This window comes from Heloderma suspectum, chromosome 8 (genome assembly GCF_057233095.1).
Source record: "Heloderma suspectum isolate Gila_16-S chromosome 8, 16-S_ref, whole genome shotgun sequence".
Lineage (NCBI taxonomy): Eukaryota > Metazoa > Chordata > Lepidosauria > Squamata > Helodermatidae > Heloderma > Heloderma suspectum.
Genome location: NC_139465.1, coordinates 43,592,320 through 43,615,658, shown reverse-complemented (window position 1 = coordinate 43,615,658; position 23,339 = coordinate 43,592,320). Strand labels below are relative to the sequence as shown.

General features: G+C 45.9%; 1 protein-coding gene across 1 annotated transcript in view; it reads right to left on the bottom strand.

Moving 5' to 3' along the window:
* Window positions 1–894: 894 nt before the first annotated feature.
* RFWD3 (ring finger and WD repeat domain 3) overlaps window positions 895–23,339 on the bottom strand; it is a 34,368-nt gene continuing 11,923 nt past the window's right edge. The window contains exons 6-12 of the mRNA XM_084812197.1: window positions 11,479–11,593; window positions 8,485–8,713; window positions 8,193–8,343; window positions 7,819–7,995; window positions 5,279–5,493; window positions 3,651–3,868; window positions 895–2,994 (exon numbers count right to left, since the gene is read on the bottom strand). Of these exons, the coding sequence (XP_084668323.1) occupies window positions 2,851–2,994; window positions 3,651–3,868; window positions 5,279–5,493; window positions 7,819–7,995; window positions 8,193–8,343; window positions 8,485–8,713; window positions 11,479–11,593 (1,249 nt within the window). The 3' untranslated portion in view covers window positions 895–2,850. The remainder of the gene's footprint in view (window positions 2,995–3,650; window positions 3,869–5,278; window positions 5,494–7,818; window positions 7,996–8,192; window positions 8,344–8,484; window positions 8,714–11,478; window positions 11,594–23,339) is intronic.

The window sequence follows — 23,339 nt, the reverse complement described above, 5'->3', positions numbered from 1 at the left end:
TAACAATTTCCCCCCTACTCAGTCAGCATTTTGTGGCCATTGACTCCTCATTGGGCTGCTTTTGGCGTCCCCGTCCCCCCATAGGATCTTCTTTTCTAAAGATCTTTTGTACTCCTGCAAACCTCAGTGTACTCCTGAAACCATAAGTCTGTTAATACTCCCTCTTGTGTACACCATTTTGGCTGTTTGTGCAAGTCTGGGAGACAATCAGAAATAAGAGGGGATGAGAATTATATCACCTCTTGCCAAAACTGCTATTCCCCCAAGTTTTGCTGGTAATATTTTCTTCCACCACTGACAAAGTATAAAGCTTTTGTACTCCTAAATACTTTTTGAGGGATGTCCTCATTTGGAACAAAATCCATATCATCTCTACATAGGGTTGGGCACTGACCAATCAAAAAAGATCTGGTCAGTTGACCAAATATTTTTACAACATTAAGGTGACCGTAACGGAGAAGGTAACCCGCAACAGGTTTGCTATCTAGGTTAGTTACAAAAGACAAGTTAAGGAATGTCACTGATTTGTTATGGCTAAAAGCTTTTTACCTGCCACATGCTGCATTCATTTACTCTAAAGTAACCTAGGCCTCCTCTGAAATAGACATGTTTGTCAAGTGACCATTAAGTTTCCTTTTGTAAAACTTTAGAACATTTGATCTCAGTTGTTTATAATAGAATAGCTGCAATTCAGTCAACAACATTTACTATCTGCCTGGGCAGATACCCAGGGGGAGGGCTCTAATAGAACCTTTATCTAAATCTCACCATGCATCACCCTCTCACCAAGCCCAGCGTCATGTACTTCAAGTTCTGCGATTTTAGTCTTGGCTGCAGTATGCACAAGACATAATCTGCAGTTCAGTCAGCATAATCTCAAATCCTAGTCAAGTGTTTCGTAAAGAAATGTCTTTATTATACAGAAGCTTATAATTTCAGAACAATTCTAATTCTGATACCAGAGTCACAAACATATATTTACATTACGTTCTATATCATGTACTTTAATATAAAGTGATTGGTTCGCTGCAGCCTGTTGCTCTATCCAAGAGTTCACAGTAAAATGGTAACAGCTGCTTGCTTAAGCATCCTTTCACCTCAGATAAAGTATTAGCAGGGTTGGGCAAATGTGGCCCTCCAGATGTTTTGGTCTACAACTCTCATCAGCCATAGCCAGCACAGCCAATAGTAAGGGATCATGGGAGCTGCATGCCAAAACATCTGGAGGGGCACAAATTGCTCACCCCCTGAAGTATAGGAATTGACTGACATTTAGATTAGAGATTCTACATCAGCCTCCCCGAACCATGCGCCCTCCAGATGTTTGGCCTACAACAACCATCATGCCTGACCACTGGCCATACTGGCCGAGAGCGTCCAAAATATCTGAAGGGTACTAAGTAAGTGAAGGCTACATGGTTAATTTCCAGCAAACAGTTAAAGAACAGTTCCACACTTGTTCCTAAACCTGGACAGATTAACTTACCACAAAGAAGCATCAGTAACAAGAGGTATTATTTCCACAAGATCCACTAGTCTAAGCCTCAGACACTCCACTTCCCTCTCCCTTTTCTGGCACTTACAGGAGCCTAAATCAGTGTCTCAATTTTGCAGGCTCTTAGTCTGGCACTGCATGCCTCAACTTAGCATTGCACTGCAAGGTTTTGCCATTTGGAGGAAACCAATAGGTATTAGATTAAACATTCTTTATTCTTCCTGCTTTGTAAAAAAATAATAATCTAGTAATGAGAGTATTACACAAAGTTAAGGACAATTAAATGTAAACATGTAGTAAGACAGATGGATGAGCCATAAACTTTAGCTTTAGGAAATGTTGTTCTGTGGTTTAGCACATCAGTCGAGGCAGCAGAAAAGGTGCAGTTTATACTGGCTTCTGGAAAAGCCAAGAAAGGTTCTCCGATCAGGTCAGTCTTGCAGCTTACACCTCATTCTTGATTGCTGGTCTTCAGCAAGGTACAAAAATATACATCTCCCATTTTAATACATAGCAGACAACGTATCACTAACATCCTCAGCAAGGCAGTTTTACCCCCTGCAAATAGACTTGGTTGAGTTCTGAAATGGCTTGTTTCAACTCCCAATGATCTTCAGGTTTCAACTCCCACAGCATTCCGGCGGGTTCTCACTGGAGGCAGGAAGTCTTATAAGACTTAAAGGTAAGATTTGTACCTGAAGTTTGATTCTTCACCAAGCCACAATTATGTTTTTCCATTCAAAGCATAATTTAGCTGCTGGTCCCTAGCAAACCTCACCATCATGATCAGGAAACATGTTAATGGAAGAGCTCATTGCAGACAAAGTTCCCATCTTCTTACTGGAAGATAGGCTACAACAGAAACGCAAGCTGCCTTCTGCTTCATACATAACACACTGGTGAAGTAAGCAGTGACTTGAGAAGCATTGCCCGTGCTGCAAGCCTCCAGATCACATGAGCAAAGCTAATAATCTCCAGCCAATCTTAGCAAGTGCCAATGGTAAATTTCTACGAAATATACAATGGCAGACAAATCTCTTCTCAGGGCCCATAATCTGCCCATGGCAGTTAAATCTTGGAAAACAGGATCCATAACAAGCTACGAGCAGTTTGCCGTAAGAAACAGGAGAAACAACTGCCCATAAATAAAAATAATGAACCGGTAGCACAAGTGTGTGGACTGGGCTTGGTGGGGGAGGGGGGTTGCCCTGAGGTGCACGGTTTTGCTTGCACAATCAATGCCAGTAAAGGCCACTCCCACCTTCGAGGCAGCTTGCACCAAGACAGCAGCAAAGCTGGCTTGTGGGAAATTGGCTCTAAGAGACCAGCTCACTAGGGAAGCATGTAGCCGATGGTCATTGCCACTTGTAGATCTTCACCATCTTCTCCGTCAAGGTAGCAAGGAAGCTGTTGCGATTCACCTCATAAGGGCAGACATCTAACACAGGAAGGTCAGCTGAGAGTTTCTGCAGCAGGGATCCACTCCCTGCATCCCAGAGCTGTGGGATAAACAGAAAGAGGTCACAGACCACCAGGCACCTTCCTGAGGGAAATATGGCTCCAGCTGATGGAGGACAAGACAAGAGGACAGGTTATTCAGCAACAAGACAAGCCACAACTTTAGAGGTCTGACCAACATATCAAAACTCCCTTCCTACCTTCCCATTTCATGACAATCAGCCCATCGCTACAGCAGGTTTTTGCATGGATTCAAAGCAAGCAAACAGCTAGCGGGGTAATGCCGGGAATATGCCCTTCAGATGCTACCCATGTTCAAGGAGAAGTAATTGCAGCCCCAGAACTAAGAATATGGATTCCCTCACAGTGTTCTGCCCCTAGGAAAATGAGTAGGGAGGGCAGGAAAGCTCAATTCACTCATCAGTGTCATGCTATAGAACTGGCACTGTGTTAGTCCCAAGGAAAGACTCCAGAGACACAAACGCATGCAATAGTATTTTCACTAGAACAAGATCTTAAACTCTCTTTCTCCATCACTACTCCAGCTCTGGACTCTTGAGAGTTGCAGAGCCTTAAAGGCAGAGAAAAAATAATTACTAAAGCACCCCACCACCACTCCCCAAGATTTCAGAATTTTGTTTTATTAATACAAAGGCAGCCACAGCTCCCTACTCCTATACCAAGAACAAAACAGTACCATGGCAGAATTTGATGCTTCGTCCCCAGCGCACACAAGAATGTTGCCATCATCTTCAGGACTCTGGAAGATGGCATTTTTGGTCAGGAGTTTGCATGTTGGACCTGCAGTAAGAGTTTGAACTGGGCGACACGAACAGACGACGTCATCAGCCCCATCTGTCAATTGAGTAGAGGTCAGCTCCATCACCACACACCGCAAACAGTTGTGGTTTCTATCTGTAGGGTGAAGGCGGAGGTGAAGATAGCTTCCTGGAGAATGCAGCTAATATACAAGCAGCTACATAGGAAAGTACCAACACATAACACTGCAGTTGGGTTTCAGGGCAAGCCCCCCCCCCAGTCCCATTGAGGGGCCGTTCCCTGGTGCTCATGATGGCTGCTATATTTCCTTATGATACCATTCCTGTGCATGTGCATTCTCTTGTACGTCACCTCTTGGGAGGTGTGACGTTCTAGGGACAGACAGGATCCTGAAGCAAGTGATACTTTTCCTTCCCTGTATTGCAATTGCGTGGTCACGGTAGCCTCACTGCCCCATCAATGTAATATGCTTTAGGAGGAAGAGATGCTGCGTTGTTCTCATGCTATTTCACTGTGCAGTGTTTTAGGAACGGGTCAGAGGCAGCCTGTTCTACTCCTCTTTGAATGCCAGGGTTTGGTTTTCTAACACAGGGGTGCAATCCAATGCACAACTCCCAGCATTCCTGAGAAGGGATCCCCCCATAGCATTGGAATGACCTTAAGAGCCCCATCTCATGTTCATCAGGTGCATCCGTGGGATGGGAGTTGTGGGTAGCCTGCACAGTCCAACAATCCCTCCTCCGTTCCAAAACTAAAAGGTTACATTAAACTTACAACAATATCTGGCCAAAGGTGTGTCAGTGGCTTCCCAAGAATGCCTGCTATAATGCATTCTCTCTCTTAGAAACTGGTGTGAGCTTTTACTAGGCTTCATGCCCCATCTATTGTTTCTTGCACATGCTTAACCTGGCATCCTCAAATCAATCCACTTAACACACCAAAGAATGTATGATTAGCTATACTGCTAGTCCGTGGTTCCTGAGCTGCCTCCTTTCCTCAGAAAAGCAAGGTCCAGAACCAAACAGATATTTCATAAAGGAACAAACACTGCAGCACAGAACACCTCCCTCCAACTAGCAACCTCTAATCTAAAACCAGGAGGCGGCAGCCCACTTCTAAGCTGCCTGGCATTATGGCAAGGGCAAACTGAATCCATATCCCCTAGGGTTTAACTGAAACAGCTGCCCAAATTCACCACCCCCATTTGCAGGTGGCAGGTTGGGCTGGCCATTTTGACGGTTTTCAAGATGAGAAGCCTCATTACAGGAGCAGGGGTGGGGGTGGGGTGTAGAGGCATGGCGCCAACAGGCGCTTGTTCACAAGTGCAGCATTTTAAAGACACAGTTAATTAAAAGTAACAGGAGAAGAAAATAAAGGAGAGCTGAAACCACTGCTGGAGCAGATGGTGTTTTGCGGTAAAAGAAATAGCCGCCATCCACCATAAGTATCTCTCCCCCACAAAACAGTGCCCCCCCATTTCGGGGGAGGGGATCTCCAAACTGAGCAAAAATAGCCCAACTCTAATATCCATGCTTGACAACTTACTGGGCCTGAATGTTGCAAGGCAGTGCCGAGTGCTGGCCTCCGTCTGAAGGTCAATGCAGCCTCCAGGCTCTAGAAGGAGGTGGTGAGGCCGGTAGGAATTGCTGGCCTTTTGTTCCCAAAAGCAGGCTCCTTCTAGTGTCCCAGACACCAGTCCCCCATAGGGCAATGAGGCAGAGGCCATTCGAGGAAGGTACGACACAGACACCACAGGGCACCTGAGCAGGACAAAGGAAGCCGCAAGAACAAGCAATGTCAGACCAGCCCACTTTCCCCACTCAACCTATGATGCAAGTCTTGACGTGAAAGGATTTCAAAATCAGAAAGCAACTTTGTGATCTCTCTCATTTCTGGAGACCATAGGCCAAAGAAGTTGCTAAGGCCGAAACCGTATGGGTGACTACCCTGGGAGTAACCACCACGGAACACTGCAACTGACTTCTGGGTAAAAACAAACAGGATTGGGTTGCACATCACCCACTGCAGCACCAACCCAAGGACAGGCCAAGGTGGTAGTCATCAATACAGGCATCACTGCAAGCATGATTGATTCTCTCCCTGGCTTTACCCTCATCCTCTGTTCTTAACTTGTCCCCATCCACAGAAGTGACTGAAAAATATGGGTATCTCAAAAGCTGTGGTGCAATGCTGCAAGGCCTGGAAATGGGCCCCAGACAAGATCAGCCAGGCTAAGCCACTTATTGCCATTAGTCCCCTTCATTCTCACCAACTCCCAGTGGGTAACCAGAATCAGTTACCATTCTGCATTCATATGCCCTCAAATACTGTGCCGAGAAAGTTATGTCAATAACCCATCATATGCAAGAGTTTGCAAATTATATGCAACTTTTAGAGTACATGCTTTAATTGTCTGTGTTTTCTATGTTGTTTCAAACAAAGCCTAGTCTTACAAGGCTAGAGATATGATGGCCCACAATTAGGAAAAAAACAGTTTCCCATTTTTTTCCCTAAGGATTTTTGTTTTTTCCTGAAAAATTGGGAAAACTGAACATCTTTGAATTATAAAACACTTTCTTTTAGAATGAATATTTAAGACAAACCACCCTGAAACACTAGAACAAGCCATGGGTTTCAGGGTAGTTTATAAACCACCCCAGCCACCCACTCTTGCCAAGTTTGGATGTCAGGACAACCTGGCCTGGCGAGAGTAATTATGCTAATTAGGTGGCTTGCAACTGGCATGTCCAGAGAGGGAAAATAAGCCACTGTAACTTATTTTCCCTCCATGACCATTGGAACACGCCCACTACATCATATTAAAAAAAAAAAAAAGTGTGTTCTTGACAGTTTGGGTTTTGTTCTGTAGGGTCCTGTGTTTCTCAGCTTATTCTGGTTAGATGCTGTAGCATCTGTAGTTCTAATCTAAAACCCACACACGAAAGAAACACTGGAGGTTATCCCACCGCTACCACCAGATGTGACATAAGAGCAAATAGGTTATCCCAGCTATATTTTTTTATTTGTTTTTTCTTGTTTTTTTTAAAATAACTTTGAGGCTTGCATCTATAGAACTCACTGCCACAATATTTAATAAAGTTCTAATTAGACCTCACCATTAAGGAATGCTGCCTCAGCTATAAAACTTTTTAACTGCTGCCTCTAGAAAAAACCTTCTCTACCTAAAAAAACTCAGTAGCCTGGTTCCTGTGACATAGTCACAGGACTGACAACACCATTAAGACAATCTTTCAAAATGAAGAAAAAAATACGATGTTCATTAATGGACATTATTTACAAAAGTGAATAAAATGTTGCTCTTCAATTAATGGGTTAGGATTGCTTAAAGGTTCTTAAATTAAATATGGCTGCTATCCATTCTTAAATTGAGTCTTTCCCAGCTAAATAAAATTTCAGTAGCTTTTCCTTCAGACCAGGTTTTCCTAAACTCCATCCCAAAAACAGGAACAGGTTTAGGAAATTCTCTAAACTTCCTTACAAACAGGAACAGATGTTGTATACCAGTCTTCCTCTGCCTCCAATTTTTCCTGTTTCTTCTGGCTTCTAGGGTGATTCAGATGTTTCAGGGAATACTTGCTGAACTTCTCTCTGGTCCAGCATAAAATAGGAACCTAAAATGTGTTACGTATACTTGCTTTGCTCATAAAATTATCGTGTTTGGTATATTAAATTTAAAAGTATAGTTTATTCAGACAATAATTACAAATTTACTGAGTTTACTTTTAAACGTGTTTTATTTTAATAACTTTATGAGCAAATCATGTTATACATAATATAATTTATGTTCCTAAAGCAGTTCTCCCCAACTTGGTGCCCTCCAGATGTTTTGGACTACAACACCCAGCATTCCTGACCACTGGACATACTGCAGGGGCTGATGGCTGCTCTAGTCCAAACCATCCGGAGGGCACCAAGTTGGGGAAGGCTGTCCTAAAGCAACCATCTGTAAAGAATGCTAAAGAAATACGTATTGCTAATTTTCCTCCAAATTTCCAGGGATTTTTTCCCCCATGGATTCAACATTTCTGGAAATTTTACATCTCTATACAAGGCTGGAGGCATACCTGGACTTCTGTGGAGCAAGCTCCTGGACATGCGAGCTCGTGTCCCGCAGGTCATACACCAGGACAGAGCCATTGACCAATCCAGCATAGACATAGTTGGTATCATCAAGGCACCAGCAGCAGCTCCAGATGGGGCGGCCAGCATTGTACGTCTGCACAACGGTGTTCGTCGTCAAGCTGAGAGAAGGGCCAAAGAGCTTTATAACTTCAGCCCACACTCCCCCTTGGGCCATGCTATCCAGCATTTGTGAGGATAAAAGCACAGCTCAGACTAAGCTCCTCTGGAGAAGGCAGGCGTCGCTTCCAGAACAAGACCTCACGCCAGCCCCTGGGCCATGGGGGAAAAACAGCTTTCCCACGTTATCAGCACTCACCTCGTAAGCTTGAGGGTATGGTCCAAAGCAGCAGATAAGAGCAAGCCATCTGCACGGTTGCTGAAGGCCAGGCCCCGGATCGGCTTGCTATGGATGGGGACATACTGGCTGCTCTTCAGATTGACAGCACTCATCATCTTAATTCCACAGCCTAAGACACAAAGAAAAGGTGGTCAGCAGAAGGCCCACGATGCTGGTCCAGCTGCTGCAATGACTGAATGAGGCTACATCTCCACCCACCCCACTATTTCCATGTACTACACTTAGGGACATACTCCAGTTTGCAACTCACCAGGAATTAGGGTGCTTTGTGGAGAGGGCTGTGACACCACCAGGCAGCTCAGCGGGTCGCAGTATGCCATAACCCGACAGTTGCCCACCTGAGACACCAGAAAGGCTCTCTCAAAATGGTACTTGTGCTGGCCCTGGCTGGAGGAGAGGCAGCCTGGGAAGCAAGAGCGGGAGTTGCTGGGCTGCTGAGAGGAACTGCTGCTGTGCCGGGCCATCAGGGCCTTCAGTTCCTGCAGAGTGGGAAGATGGGGGGGAAGGGTAAAGAGACAGAGAGCATGCGTGGAGTCCAGAGTACTGTGGGCTTCCACATGCAGGGACATCTAACAGTCAAGACCATGGACTTGTGACTTTAGCCACAGAAAAAAATGACACCGGAAGCCAGAGCTGTTTCAACACATGACAGTTCAATCCTAAATTCAACTCTGCAAGCTTACAGGTATCCCATTATTCAACCAGCTGCTATTCTTCACTCTACAGGTAGAGGCGTTCAGAGCACCATCTGGTCCAGTTTTATTGGATGAGTTTCAGTTACTGAGGCCTGAGGATGCGGACAAGGTGCTTGGCCAAGTCCGATCGACCACTTGTGTGCTTGACCCTTGCCCTTCATGGCTTATTAAATCAAACAAGGAGGGGATGCCTGGCTGGGTCCAGGAGGTTGTAAATTCCTCCTTGAGAGAGGGAGTGGTGCCTGCCGCTTTGAAAGAGGCAGTAATTAGACCACTCCTGAAAAAGCCTAACCTGGACCCAGAGGATGTTAACAATTATAGGCCAGTGGCCAACATCCCCTTCCTGGGCAAGGTGCTTGAGCGGGTGGTTGTAGGACAGCTCCAGGCACTCTTGAATGAAACGAATTATCTAGATCCATTTCAATCGGGCTTCAGGCCTGGTTTTGGAATGGAAACTGCCTTGGTCGCCCTGTGGGATGACCTCTGCCGTGAGAGGGACAGGGGGAGTGCGACCCTGTTGATTATCCTGGACCTCTCAGCGGCTTTCGATACCATCGACCATGATATCCTTCTGGATAGGTTGTCTGAGTTGGGAGTTGGAGGCACTGCACTACCGTGGTTCCGCTCCTACTTGGATGGCCGATTCCAGAAGGTGGTGCTGGGGGATTATTGCTCTGTGCCATGGCAATTGTGCCATGGGGTTCCACAGGGTTCTATTTTATCCCCCATGCTGTTTAACATCTACATGAAACCGCTGGGGGAGGTTATCCGGAGGTGTGGGCTGAGGTGCCATCAATATGCGGATGACACCCAGCTCTACCTCTCTTTCTCATCAAAACCAGGTGAGGCAGTGGCTGTTCTGAACCAGTGCCTGGGCACGGTAATGGACTGGATGAGGGCCAATAAACTGAAACTCAATCCAGACAAGACGGAGGTACTGTTAGTGGGTGGTTCGTCTGCCCGGCTAGGTGATACTCAACCTGTTCTGGAGGGGGTTGCACTCCCCCGAAAGGATCAGGTTCGTAGTTTGGGGGTGCTCTTGGATCCAGAACTGTCACTTGAGGCACAGGTGAACTCAGTGGCACGGAGCACTTTTTATCAGCTTAGGCTGGTATACCAACTATGCCCTTATCTGGACAGAGATAGCCTAGCTACAGTTATCCATGCTCTGATAACTTCTCGTCTGGATTACTGCAATGCGTTATATGTGGGGCTGCCTTTGAAAACGGTCCGGAAACTTCAGCTGGTCCAAAATAGGGCAGCAAGATTGTTAACAGGGACTGGCCTGCGAGCTCATATTACGCCAGTACTTTTCCAGCTGCACTGGCTGCCAGTCCATTTCCGGGCCCGATTCAAAGTGCTGGTGTTAACATTCAAAGCCCTTAACGGCTTGGGGCCAGGTTACCTGAAGGATCGCCTCCTCCCATATGTGCCTGCCCGGACCTTAAGATCATCATCAGCGGCCTTTCTCCGTGAGCCCCTGCCAAAGGAAGTGAGGCGGGTGGCTACTAGGAGGAGGGCTTTTTCTGTTGTGGCACCCCGGCTCTGGAATGAGCTCCCTAGTGAGGTTCGCCTGGCGCCTACATTGTACTCCTTTCGGCGCCAGGTGAAGACCTTTTTATTTTCCCAGGCATTTTAGCTTTCTAAATTTTTATCTTTGCTGTTTTAAATCTGCATTTTAAACTCCTGTACTGCTGCTAGGTTTTATTGTGGTTGTATTGTTATATTGTGGTTTTAATGTTCTATATATTTTAAATTGTTTTATTGTGTGTTGTTTGGTTTTAGTTTTTGTGAACCGCCCAGACAGCTTCGGCTATTGGGCGGTATAGAAATGAAATGAAATAAATAAATAAATACAGGTGGTTCCTTGCCTGGGCTAGCATGAATTTCTTTACCTATGTCTCCTGTGAAGACCATTTGTTGCCCCTTCCTGTGTCGGGGGGTGGGGGGAGGGAATGCTGTTCCCTTCCCATACTTTGACATGGGGAAGAGTTTACAGTATGCAAGCTGGGGCCAGGAAGGTTGTTGTTTCAGAGAGCTTTTTTGGAAGGCTGTCTCCGGTGGTATGTCAGGGAATGCCCCATGTACATGTCTATTTGGCATTCTTCCTATTACTGCACTGCTGGACTAGGGAAGTGTATGGGGACAGGAAGGAGAGAGAGAATGCCATTTGCCCTGAGAAGCTCCATACGGGCATTAGTCTTGCCTTTTTTACTTAAATATTCAGGTCTTCGAAATGCATCTGTACAAACTTTCAAGGTGGTGTCCCAATTCTGGCCTCATGCCTAGGATGTGCACTAACAGTGTAATATTAATGTCTTATCCCCCAGCCCCACTAATGAATAATCTTTTGACTTACAAAATCAAATTCTGCCAAAATGAAGAAACCAAAGAAGGGATGTCCTTCCATTCGCCTACTCCCCAGCTAATAAGAGAGACTAAGGCCCCCTCTCATAAAACTGCACATTCATTTCCTTCGGAAGAACACATGGGAAAGAGATGGAGAGCAAGTAGAAGGTCCTGCATGAATAGCGTACAGCAAAACCTACCTGGACTTGCTGCCGAAGTTTACTGCACTCATCTGTCAAGACCTGCAGCTGAAGGCGGCTCTGTGCTGATTCCAGCTCTGCTTTTCTTCGCAGCATTTGCTCCTTTTCTAAAGAGCTGCAGAAGGAAAATACACCAGACTCCATCTTTACCAGGTGAGATTCAGAATCTGCTACCTTAAACAATCCCATCAGCCAATGTGGCCCACTGTTCCCTCCCCAATGACTTTCTTCATTTTACTTTTCCACCTGCCCAAAAGTTATCAGAGACAAATTCAAGTAACGGACTTTTGAATTTTTTGAAGACACATCTGAACAGTAGCAGTTTTATTCCATGTGACTACAGGAGATTCAACCCAATATAACAGCCACCTCACTTGATCTTAAGTATATACTAGTCCTCCTGCCACCACCCACAAGTGATGGAACAAGGCAAATATTTACATATAAGACATCAAAACCCTACACCTGTAATAGCTGGCTAAAAAAAAAAAAAAATCTAAGAAAGCATGTCCCTGAGCCAAAACCTGATGTTAGAAGACAAGATCTACAACTTCACAGGCCAATCAGGTACAGAAAGTGAAGTGTCTGAGTTTCTGGAAGTGCTGTAGACTACAGGCTGACAAAGTCAGATGTTTATTATTTATTCTATTTTTAATCTGCCCAGTAAAGACAGGTTGCTTATCTGTAACTGTATTTCTTCCAATGGTCATCTGTGCATTCACACATATGGGCTCTGCACCTGTGTGGAGCCTCAATTTTGGAGACTTCTATAGCTGAGGTGTTTCGGCAGGAACCCCTCCCCCACCATCTACTGCACAGGGTGCCATGGGCGCCCACCTATTCCCTCAGTTTATTGAGACCAACGATGTAGCCTTGAACCGAGGAAATACTTCCTTAGTATCAACCTAGAAATTGGTTGTAGTATGACACTGAGGAGGGCAGGGTGGGTGGATTGTGTGAATGCACAGATGACCTCTTGAAGAATGAGTTACAGGTAAGCAATCTGTCTTTCTTCTTCATGGTCTTGGTGCATCACACATAGAGGTAGCAAGCTGACTTGCTGGAGGTGAGGCAGTGTTTCAGGCGAGCACGGATGACAGGACTGTGCATCTGAATGAAGTCTGTTCTCGCTCTAACATCCAGTCAGTCATGCCTCACAAAGGTTGACAGCGTAGACCATGTCGCAGCACAGCAAAGGTCCAGAATTGAGATGCCCCTCTCAAAAGCTATCGACGTTGCTACTGCCCCAGTAGAGAAGGCACATATCTGAATAGGTAAGTCAAGCCCTGCAACTCATTAGCCAATTCAATGGTCTTGACCATCCAGGAAGCGTAACACTTTGACCTTTACATTGACCTCCATAACAAATGAATAGATGAGGTGTCAGGAGAGCCCTAGCGGCCTCTTTCAGTCTACTCCAATAGCCAAGCCGAGCCACAGACAAAAGGATTCTTTTCAAGGCTTTAATCCTTTTACACCTTAATGACTCTTTCAGATGCTAATCACCAGCGACTAAGCAAAGAACAGCAGAGTAGCCTATGCTCCGGGTTAGGCAGTTGGTCCCTGTTTGAAGGAGAATCACTTGCAGACCCTGAACTTATGGGCTAGGGAGAGTTCCTCCCTCTTTCCCTTGGGTCCACGAGACATGACCATTGCTTGCGCGTCAAATGGGCGCTACGCCTCCTTTCCGCACCCTCCATTGCTCTTCGCTCCCTGCGTCTGCATCAAGCGTCTAGCAAGCCCCCCTCCCGCACTCTCTCACTGCCAGGATCACTATCTATCCAGGAATGCTGGCAGGAGGAATCTCTGCCAGCTGCTGTGCCTGTGAGGGATGAGCGGGCTCCTCTCCCACGGATTGCTGTTCCTCCTCAGAATCAGAACTGCTCTGGGGTTCTATGGGCTCAGTTTCCACCCTGACATGAGGTGACTTCCCAATCGACTCTGTCCTAGACTTGTAAAAGGCAAGTGCCCGGCGGACATCCAAAGAACGCAATGTAGACTCTAATGGAGTAGGAGGAGATGGAAAAAAAAGGTTGGCAGAACAATATCCTGCATGAGGTGAAAATCAGAAACCACCTTTGGTAAGAAGGCACTATCTGGACACAAGACGACCTCATCCCTATGGAACTGAAGGTTAGGGGGATCCACACGAACAGCACAAAGCTCGCTGGCATGGCAGGCAGAAGTATTAGCTACCAAGAACACCACCTTTCAGGAAATAAGATGCAAGTCAATGATTGCTACTGGCTCAACAGGTTTTGAGGACAGCGCCTTTACAGCCCATATACTCTATGCTGGTACCATAGGTCAGATCGGAGACACTAGGTTCTGAACCTCTCAAAAATGTCTTCATGGTTGGGTGCAAGAACAGAGAAAATCCTCAACCGGAGGGTGAAATGCAAAAATCACTGGTAGACAGATCCGGAGACGGCTGCGCTATGGCGATATGGAAACAGGCGTCCTTGAGGTCAATAGAGGCAAACCAGTTACCTCGAGAGAGGAGTGGGAGAATAGATGCCAGCAAGATCATGCAGAATTTCCTGGGTGTGATGTAGGCATTCAAGTCTCACAGCACCAGGACCAGTCAGAGCCCTCTACCCCTTTTTGGTACCGTGAAGTACCTCGAATAGAATCTGTGGAAAACTTGACTCCAAGACACCCGTTTGACTGCATTCTTCTGGAGAAGCGTCTGCACTTCTTGCCATAAAATAGAAGACAGGGAGGTGGCCTTCATGGTTCCAAGAGAGCGGAAGGTGTTGAACTCGATCCTATAGCCCCTCTGGATTACACAGATGACCCAGGAATCCAATATGATTTTGATCCAGCCAAGAAGATGAAAGAAGAGCACCTAAGATGGGGGATGAGCAAGGGGATGAAGCAGAAAGGGGGTAAAGTCAATGGGCAGGTTGTTGACACACATGTGATGGGGCAGCTGGTTGCTGGGGTTAACGGCTAGGCTGTGGACAGTACCAGCATTGCTGCCTCAGTTGCTGCGGCTGGGAAAAACCCATCCAACGAGCAATAGGACGTACTGAGTCAAGGGACTCGTCAGTTTTGGCATTAAATAGACCCAGCCCATCGAAAGGTAGACCGTCGATCGGGGGCGTTAGGAGGGGGGCCCACTCAGGCCTGGATATTTCCTGGGGTGCCCCGGATCTCTGGGGCTGGTGAGTGCAGCAGATAAGGGACGCATTTCCTGATTTGGCAGCAGGGGGTTTCCCCTGGGATGGAGGACCACATGCAGGGGAGGAGATAAGAGTATCCTCATAATCTCATGGTATTTTTTGCAACATTTTCAATTGAGGCTTTCTGACTGGTCAGTTGGCAGCCAATCAATGGTTGCCACCAATAATGGCTGTGGTAGTTTAAATCTTGAGAAGTCCAGGTGATGCAACAGTTCCCACAATGATTACAGCAGAAGCAGCATGTTAGTGGAGAGAGAGAGAGAGAGAGAGAGAGAGAGAGAACACGAATGAACAAGGCAGGGAAGCAGCAAGTTCCTTCGCTTTCCCTGCCTGGACCTGGCAGCGGCCCTTCAAGCCCTGCCGGTTTCTGGAGAGATTTGTGGGGAAGGGGGGAGCAAGCAGGTGGGGGGAGTGGGCAGGCAGGGAGGGGAGAGAGAAAAGAGGAGGAAGGAAGAAAGGAGGGAAAGGCGCCGCTTGCTCACCCCCCCCCCCACTGATTTCTCCCATCAGTTGGGCCCAGAAAACCCCAGAAGCAGGGGGGAGCGGGAATCAGGAAGGAGGGAGGTAAAGTCGCCGCTTGCTCTTCATTCCCCGGTTGATTTCTCCTGTCAGGCCCAGAAAAAAGGGGGGGGGGTGAATCAGGCGGAAGAGGAAGAAAAGGCCCTGCTTGCTTATTTCTCCCGTTGCGGCCCAGAAAGCCCTAAAAATAAGCATGATTGGGGGGTGGGGGGAGAATCAGGGAGGACGAGGAACGAGGGAAAGCCACTGCTTGCCCCTCTATTTGATTTCTCCCATCAGGCCCAGAAAAAGCCTGGTTGGGGGTGGGGCCAGGGGCAGGTGGAGAAACAGGGAAGAAGAAGGAGAGAAAGGCGCCATTTGGTCCTTCCCCCCAACTGCTTTCTCCCATCCTGGCAGGGCCCAGCAAGCCCCAAGAAACCTGATTCTAAGAGGGGGGGTCACTCTGAGAGGGGGGTCACTGGGAAGATGAGCAGCCGGGATGGCAGGAGGCGCCACACAATTCTCCTCTTTCCCTTTGCCCTGCCCAGGCCCCACACCTCCTCAAACCCGAGGGAGACACAGGGAAGCGTGTGCGTGTGTGTTTTATTATGATGACAATTCTATCCTGCCCCATAGCCAAAGCTCTCTGGGCGTGGGCAGTGTTTGGGATGTGGTGAGGCGCAAAGGAAGGAAGCACTTGAGGGTTCATGCCCCTCCGCATGTCCCCACAGTATCTTTTCAAGCCGGAAAGTTTGTGTGTGTTGGGGGGACAGGGGGAGACACAAAGACACGTCTTCAAACCCGGAGGAGGGAGACAGAGTGTGCGTTTTATTATGATGATCACTACAGTTCCATACCACACACAGCTGAAGCATTCTGGGCGGTGCTTGGAGGGGCGGGGGGGGGAGCTCTGAAAGCATCTTTTTGGACTGCTCCTGCTGGTTGCATGATCAACGAGGCCAGGCTCTGGTGGGTGCATACTCCTCCTGGACAACAGGGGTTTGCACTTGCTAGAGAAAGGTAAACCGATGCAAAGAATCATAGGGACCTCTCCTTCTTTTGTGTTCGAAAGCCATAAAATGTCTTATGGCATCTGAAATGTATTATAGTATAATAAGCTTGCAGCCTGTTATACTCTACGCTATTCCCACACCCTCCCCTTTCCAGCATGCCATGTTTAGTTTGCAATTTTTCTGTAAATGTTTCAGGTATCATACAACTTTTCCATGTTTTCTGTCCTAGCCATCCACTCTCAGTGAACCTCCAGCGTGGAGGACAGCACAGAGTTTTCCTTCGCAGAGGTGGAGTAGATCAGAGCGTACATCTTACACATTTATTGGTAAGCTACTATACTTTGAAAAAAATGGATTTTAATCCACTTTGACCCCCCAAAAGTGGAGATGCCATGTCATAATAAAAACCAATATTTGAGCCATGCTCTGGGAACTCTCCAATTCAGTGTACCATGATGTTCAGTTTGCAATTTATCTATAAATATTTAACATGCTGGGGGGGGGGGGGGTCCTAGCCAGCCACATTTGGTGCAGTGTGAAAGGCATCTTAAGACTATCTCCAAGAAGGTACATAACAAAAAATGTAACACAAAAGGTGGCTGCTTTTTTCTTTGCAATAGTGTATTATCAAATTTCAAAAATTATTTATAGTGACCTAGGGAAATTCTCCACCAAAGCTGAAGACATAATAAAGGAGTTAGCCTTTAAGATGCCACAAGGCTTCATTATGGTTTTGAATTTAAACCCTTCTTGTCATTCACGTTTTGTGTAGCACTTTTATTACATATAAAATCACAGTCTGTGTCTGTGAACGAAGTTTTACAATCCCTAATGTTGCTGGAGCTGTGTTTATTATGTATTAAGCACTACCTTCTTTTGTTCACTTAAAACGGGTGGGAAATTTGTGGCCCTCCAGATGTTTTGGCCTACAACTCCTATAGGCCCTAGTCAGCATAGCCAATGTTAAGCGCTGATGGGAGTTGAAGGCCAAGATATCTAGAGTAGGGTGAAGCCCCAGGGTAGCTGGAATAGTAGGTTGCAGCATACTTCTCTTCATGAAGTCTGAACAGGCTTTGCATGGAGGTTTGTTGGCTTGAAATCCAAATAAACCTCATCCTCACCTGACCTGAAAGTATTAGAAATGGACTGCATTGTAGGGCTAATGTAAACTGTAGTCCCCCCGAGTCAGGCACACTTCTACAACTGTCAGTGTGTGTCTACCAGCACTGTTGTTTAAAAAGAAATTTTCATTCTTGGCAGAACATGGATATCAGAAAATTTCTGATGAACAGTAAGGCTTTATCACAGCAACATCAGACGGAGGAGACAGGGAATGAAGAGCAGCTTCATCAGGGTGATCTGTCAGAGGAAAGCTCCAGTAGGGATGCGGAGGCATCCTCAAGTGTCAGGCTATTCCAGTGCAGCTTCAGTGCAAACTTCAGATTTAGGAGACAGAGACAATGGCCCAGCGCAGCCAAAGTTAGTACAGTACCCCTATCTACAATTTGGATCCAAAAGCACGCCCTTCAGTATCAGTAGTTTGAAAAGCACCAGTGGTTGGAATTCTCTGTCCAACAAAATGCTGCATCTTGTTTTGCTTGCAAGAACTTTGGACCAAAACACGTCAGATCTAAAAGTGATGCATTAATCAATAATGGATTCAGAAACTGGAAGAGACCTTTAGATTCCTTTAGACAGCATGAAAACACAGCAGTTCATAGGACAAGCATAACTGCTTGGGTAGCCTTCAGAGACCGTCAAATACATGGCGATGCAGTAGAACAGTTGCATATGGTAAATGAAGGTCAGACCAGAGAAAGGCGGGAAAATCTCTGCCCCATCGTTGTTCTCACACAAGTTCTTGGCAAGCAAGGAATACAATTTAAAGGCCATGATAAAAGTGAAGAAAGTCCAAATAGAGGAATTTTATTGAGTGTTTAAAGCTGCTAGCACAATTTGGTCCATTTCCTCAAAACTACAAAGCACCAGCCAATACAACAGAATCATAGACTCACTGAATGGTGGGGTTGGAAGGGGCCTACAAGACCATCAAGTCCAACCCCCTGCTCAATGCAGGAATCCAAGTCAGAGCATCCCCGACAGACGGCTGTCCAGCCTCATCTTGAATGCCTCCAGTGTGGGAGAGCCCACCACCTCCCTAGGGAATGGATTCCATTATTGTATTGTTCTAACAGTCAGGAAGTTGTTCCTGACATTCAGCTGGAATCTGGCTTCCTGTAACTTGAGCCCATTATTCCGTGTCCTGCATTCTGAGATGATCATGAAGAGATCCTAGCCTTCCTCTCTGTGACAACCTTTCAAGTACTTGAAGAGCGCTATCATATCTCCCCTCAGTCTTCACTTTTCAAGGCTAAACATGCCCAGTTCTTTCAGTCTCTCTTCACAGAGCTTTGTTTCCAGTCCCCTGATCATCTTTGTTGCCCTCCTCTGAACCATCTCCAGCTTGTCTGCATCCTTCTTAAAGTGCGGTGCCCAGAACTGGACACACTACTCCAGATGAGGCCTAACCAGTGCTGAGTAGAGGGGAACTAGTACTTCCCAGGATTTGGAAGCTATGCTTCTATTAATACAGCCCAAAAGAGCATTGGCCTTTTTTGCAGCCACATCACATTGCTGGCTCATATTCAGCTTGTGATAGACAACAATTCCAAGATCCTTCTCACTTGTAGTCTTGTTGAGCCACATATCCCCCATCTTGTAATTGCATTTGGTTTCTTTTTCCTAGGTGCAGAACTTGGCATTTATCCCTATTAAATGTCATTCTGTTGTTTTCTGCCCAGCGCTCCAGTCTATCCAGATCACTTTGAATTTTGTTTCTGTCTTCCAAAGTATTAGCTATCCCGCCCAATTTTGTGTCATCTGCAAATTTGATCAGCATCCCTGCCCCTCCTCCTCCAAGTCATTAATATAACTATTGAAGAGCACTGGGCCCAGAACTGAGCCCTGCGGTACGCTGCTCGTTAACTCTCCGCAGTTTGAGAAGATCCTATCGAGAAGCACTCTTTGTGAGTCCGATTCTGTAGCCAACTGTGGATCCACCGGATCGTTGTTTCATCTAGCCCACTTTGAACAAGTTTGCACATCAGGGTATCATGGGGCACTTTGTCGACTTTGCTGAAGTCGAGGTATATGATGTCCACAGCATTCCCATAGTCCACAAGGGAGGTTACTTGATCAAAAAATGAGATCAGATTCATCAGGCAGGATTTGTTCTTGACAAATCCATGTTGGACACTTCCAATTCTTCTCGGAATGAAATTATTCAGTGCTGTTCAGAAGAAACATGCACTATAGTCAGTGAAGTGAGGAAAGCAGGAACGTATGCAATAATGGTTGATGAAGCAAGGGCCAAACATATGGAGCAGCTAGCCCTTTGTGTCCGGTATGTTGCTCTAGGGATCCCTTCTGTGAAAAAACATTTCCTGGGCTTCAGTGAATTGAAAGAGTTTAATGCAGATTCAATCACTGACGCAATATAGCATTGCCTATGCATCAACAAGCTATACAATCTTCAGTGAATAGCACAGATTTATGATGGAGCAGCTGTTATGAGTGGAATAAATGGGGGTGTTCAAGCTGGGGTTTGGAAATATCACCCTGAAGCTATTTATGTCCATTGTTATGCCCATGAACTAAACCTGGTACTTTGTCACACCGGTAAGTCTATCAAAGAAGCTACTGATTTTTTTTTAATACACTGGAACATTTGTACACCTTCAGTTGATCACTGATAAATCACCAAAGATTCTTCGAGGTCCAAGCTAAACTCGGGTTAAAACAAACTTAACTGGTACAGCTTTCTGATACATGCTGGACTTGTCAGGTACATTCCGTGAATGCACTGATAACTTCACCACTGTTGTGCAGTGCCTTTCAGAAATGGATTCTCCAACAGCTACTGGCCTTTCAGCACAGCTGTGCAAATTGCACAGTGTTCTGCCTGTTTATGATCCATTTTCTACTTAGTACAACAGAGGGCTTCCACAAAGTATTCCAAAAAGAAAACCTTGATTTGGCAAAAACAGATAATTTTAAAGAAGCTATATGCAGCACTTTAAAAAATGAGTAGTTGTTGTTGTTGTTCAGTCATTCAGTTGTGTCCGACTCTTCGTGACCCCATGGACCATAGCACGCCAGGCCTTCCTGTCCTGCGCTCTCTCCCGGAGCATGCTCAAATTCATATTCATTGCATCGGTGATGCTATCTAGCCATCTCATTCTCTGCCGTCCCCTTCTCCTTTTGCCTTCAGTCTTTCCCAGGATCAGGGTCTTTTCCAGTGAGTTTTCTCTTCGCATTAGGTGGCCAAAATATTTCAGCTTCAGTATCTGTCCTTCCAATGAGCACTCTGGGTTGATTTCCTTTAGTATGGACTGATTTGACCTCCTTGCAGTCCAGGGGACTCGTAAGAGTCTTCTGCAGCACCACAGTTCGAAAGCATCGATTCTTCGGCGCTCAGCCTTCCTTATAGTCCAGCTTTCACAGCCATACATTACTACTGGGAAAACCATAGCTTTGACTAGACGGACCTTTGTCGGCAAGGTGATGTCTCTGCTTCTTACTATGCTGTCTAGGTTGGCCATAGCTTTCCTCCCAAGGAGCAAGCGTCTTTTAATTTCATGGCTACAGTCACCGTCTGCGGTGATCTTGGAGCCCAAGAAAGTAAAATCTGTCACTGCTGCCATTTCTTCCCCTTCTATATGCCAGGAAGTGATGGGGCCAGATGCCATGATCTTAGTTTTTTGAATGTTGAGTTTCAAACCAGCTTTTGCACTCTCCTCTTTCACCCTCAACAAGAGGCTCTTGAGATCCTCTTCGCTTTCTGCCATTAGGGTGGTATCGTCTGCATATCGGAGGTTGTTGATAATTCTCCCAGCAATCTTAATTCCGACCTGTGATTCATCCAACCTGGCCTTTCTCATGATGTACTCTGCATATAAGTTAAATAAGCAGGGTGACAATATGCAGCCTTGTCGTACTCCTTTCCCAATTTGGAACCAATCGATTGTTCCATGTCTGGTTCTTACTGTTGCTTCTTGACCCTCATACAGGTTTCTCAGGAGACAGGTAAGGTGGTCTGGTACTCCCATCACTTTAAGAATTTGCCACAGTTTGTTGTGATCCACACAATCAAATGCTTTAGCGTAGTCAATGAAGCAGAAATAGACGTTTTTCTGGAATTCTCTTGCTTTCTCCATGATGCAGCGAATGTTGGCGATTTGATCTCTATTTCCTCTGCCTCTTCGAAACCCAGCTTGTACTTCCGGTAGTTCTCCGTTCGCATACTGCTGAAGCCTAGCTTGTAGGATTTTGAGCATCACCTTGCTGGCATGTGAAATGAGTGCAATTGTGCGGTAGTTTGAACACTCTTTGGCGTTGCCCTTCTTTGGAATTGGAATGTAAACTGACCTTTTCCAGTCTTGCGGCCATTGTTGAGTGTGCCAAATTTGTTGGCATATTGAATGCAGCACTTTAACAGCATCATCTTTTAGGATTTTAAATAGCTCAGCTGGAATATTGTCATCTCCGCTAGCTTTGTTGTTAGTAATGCTTCCTAAGGCCCACTTGACTTCACTCTCGAGGATGTCCGGCTCAAGTTCAGTGACCGCACTATCATGGCTATCAGGGACATTCAGATCTTTCCTGTATAGTTCTTCTGTGTATTCTTGCCACCTCTTCTTAATCCCATCTGCTTCTGTTAGGTCCCTGCCTTCTTTGTCCTTTATCATGCCCGTCTTTGCACAAAACGTTCCCTTGAAATCTCCGATTTTCTTGAAGAGATCTCTAGTCTTTCCCATTCTGTTGTTTTCCTCGATTTCTTTGCATTGTTCATTTAAGAAGGCCTTCTTGTCTCTCCTTGCTATTCTCTGGAACTCTGCATTCAGTTGGATATATCTTCCCCTTTCTCCCTTGCTTTTCGCTTCCCTTCTTTCGTGAGCTACTTGTAAAGCCTCATCAGACAGCCACTTGGCTTTCTTGCATTTCTTTTTCTTTGGGATGGATTGAGTTGCTGCCTCCTGAACAATGTTACGGACCTCCGTCCATAGTTCCTCAGGCACTCTGTCTATCAGGTCTAATCCCTGAAATCTATTCCTCACCTCCACTGTATATTCATCAGGGATATGACTTAGGTCATACCTGAATGGTTTAGTGGTTTTCCCTACATTCTTCCATTTAAGCCGAAATTTTGCAATAAGAAGCTCATGATCTGAGCCACAGTCAGCTCCAGGTCTTGTTTTTACTGACTGTATAGAGCTTCTCCATCTTTGGCTGCAAAAGACATAATCAATCTGATTTCGATATTGACCATCTGGTGATGTCCATGTGTAGAGTCACCTCTTGTGCTGTTGGAAAAGAGTGTTTGCTATGATCAGCATGTTCTCTTGGCAGAACTCTATTAGCCTTTGTCCTGCTTCATTTTGTACACCAAGGCCATGCTTGCCTGTTATCCCGGTGATTTCTTGACTTCCTACTTTAGCATTCCAATCCCCTATGATGAAGAGGACATCTTTTTTGGGTGTTAGTTCTAGAAGGTGTTGTAGGTCTTCATAGAACCGATCAACCTCAGCTTCTTCGGCATCAGTGGTTGGGGCATAGAGTTGAATTACTGTGATGTTGAATGGCTTGCCTTGGATTCGTACTGAGATCATTCTATCATTTTTGAGATTGTACTCCAGTACTGCTTTTCCCACCCTTTTGTTGACTATGAGTGCTACTCCATTTCTTCTAAGGGATTCTTGCCCACAGTAGTAGATATGATAGTCACCTGAATTAAATTCGCCCATGCCTGTCCATTTTAGTTCGCTGATTCCGAAGATGTCGATGTTCAATCTTGCCATCTCATGTTTGACCACCTCCAACTTACCTTGATTCATTGATCTGACATTCCAGGTTCCTAAACAATATTGTTCTTTACAGCATCGGATTTTCTTTTCACCACCAGACACATCCACAGCTGAGTGTCCTTTCGGCTTTGGCCCAGCCGCTTCACTCTTTCTGGCGCTACTTGGAAATACCCTCTGCTCTTCCCCAGTAGTATATTGGACACCTTCCGACCTGAGGGGCCCATCTTCCGGTGTCATCTCTTTTAGCCTTGTGATACGTTCCATGGGGTTTTCTTGGCAAGAATACTGGAGTGGGTTGCCAT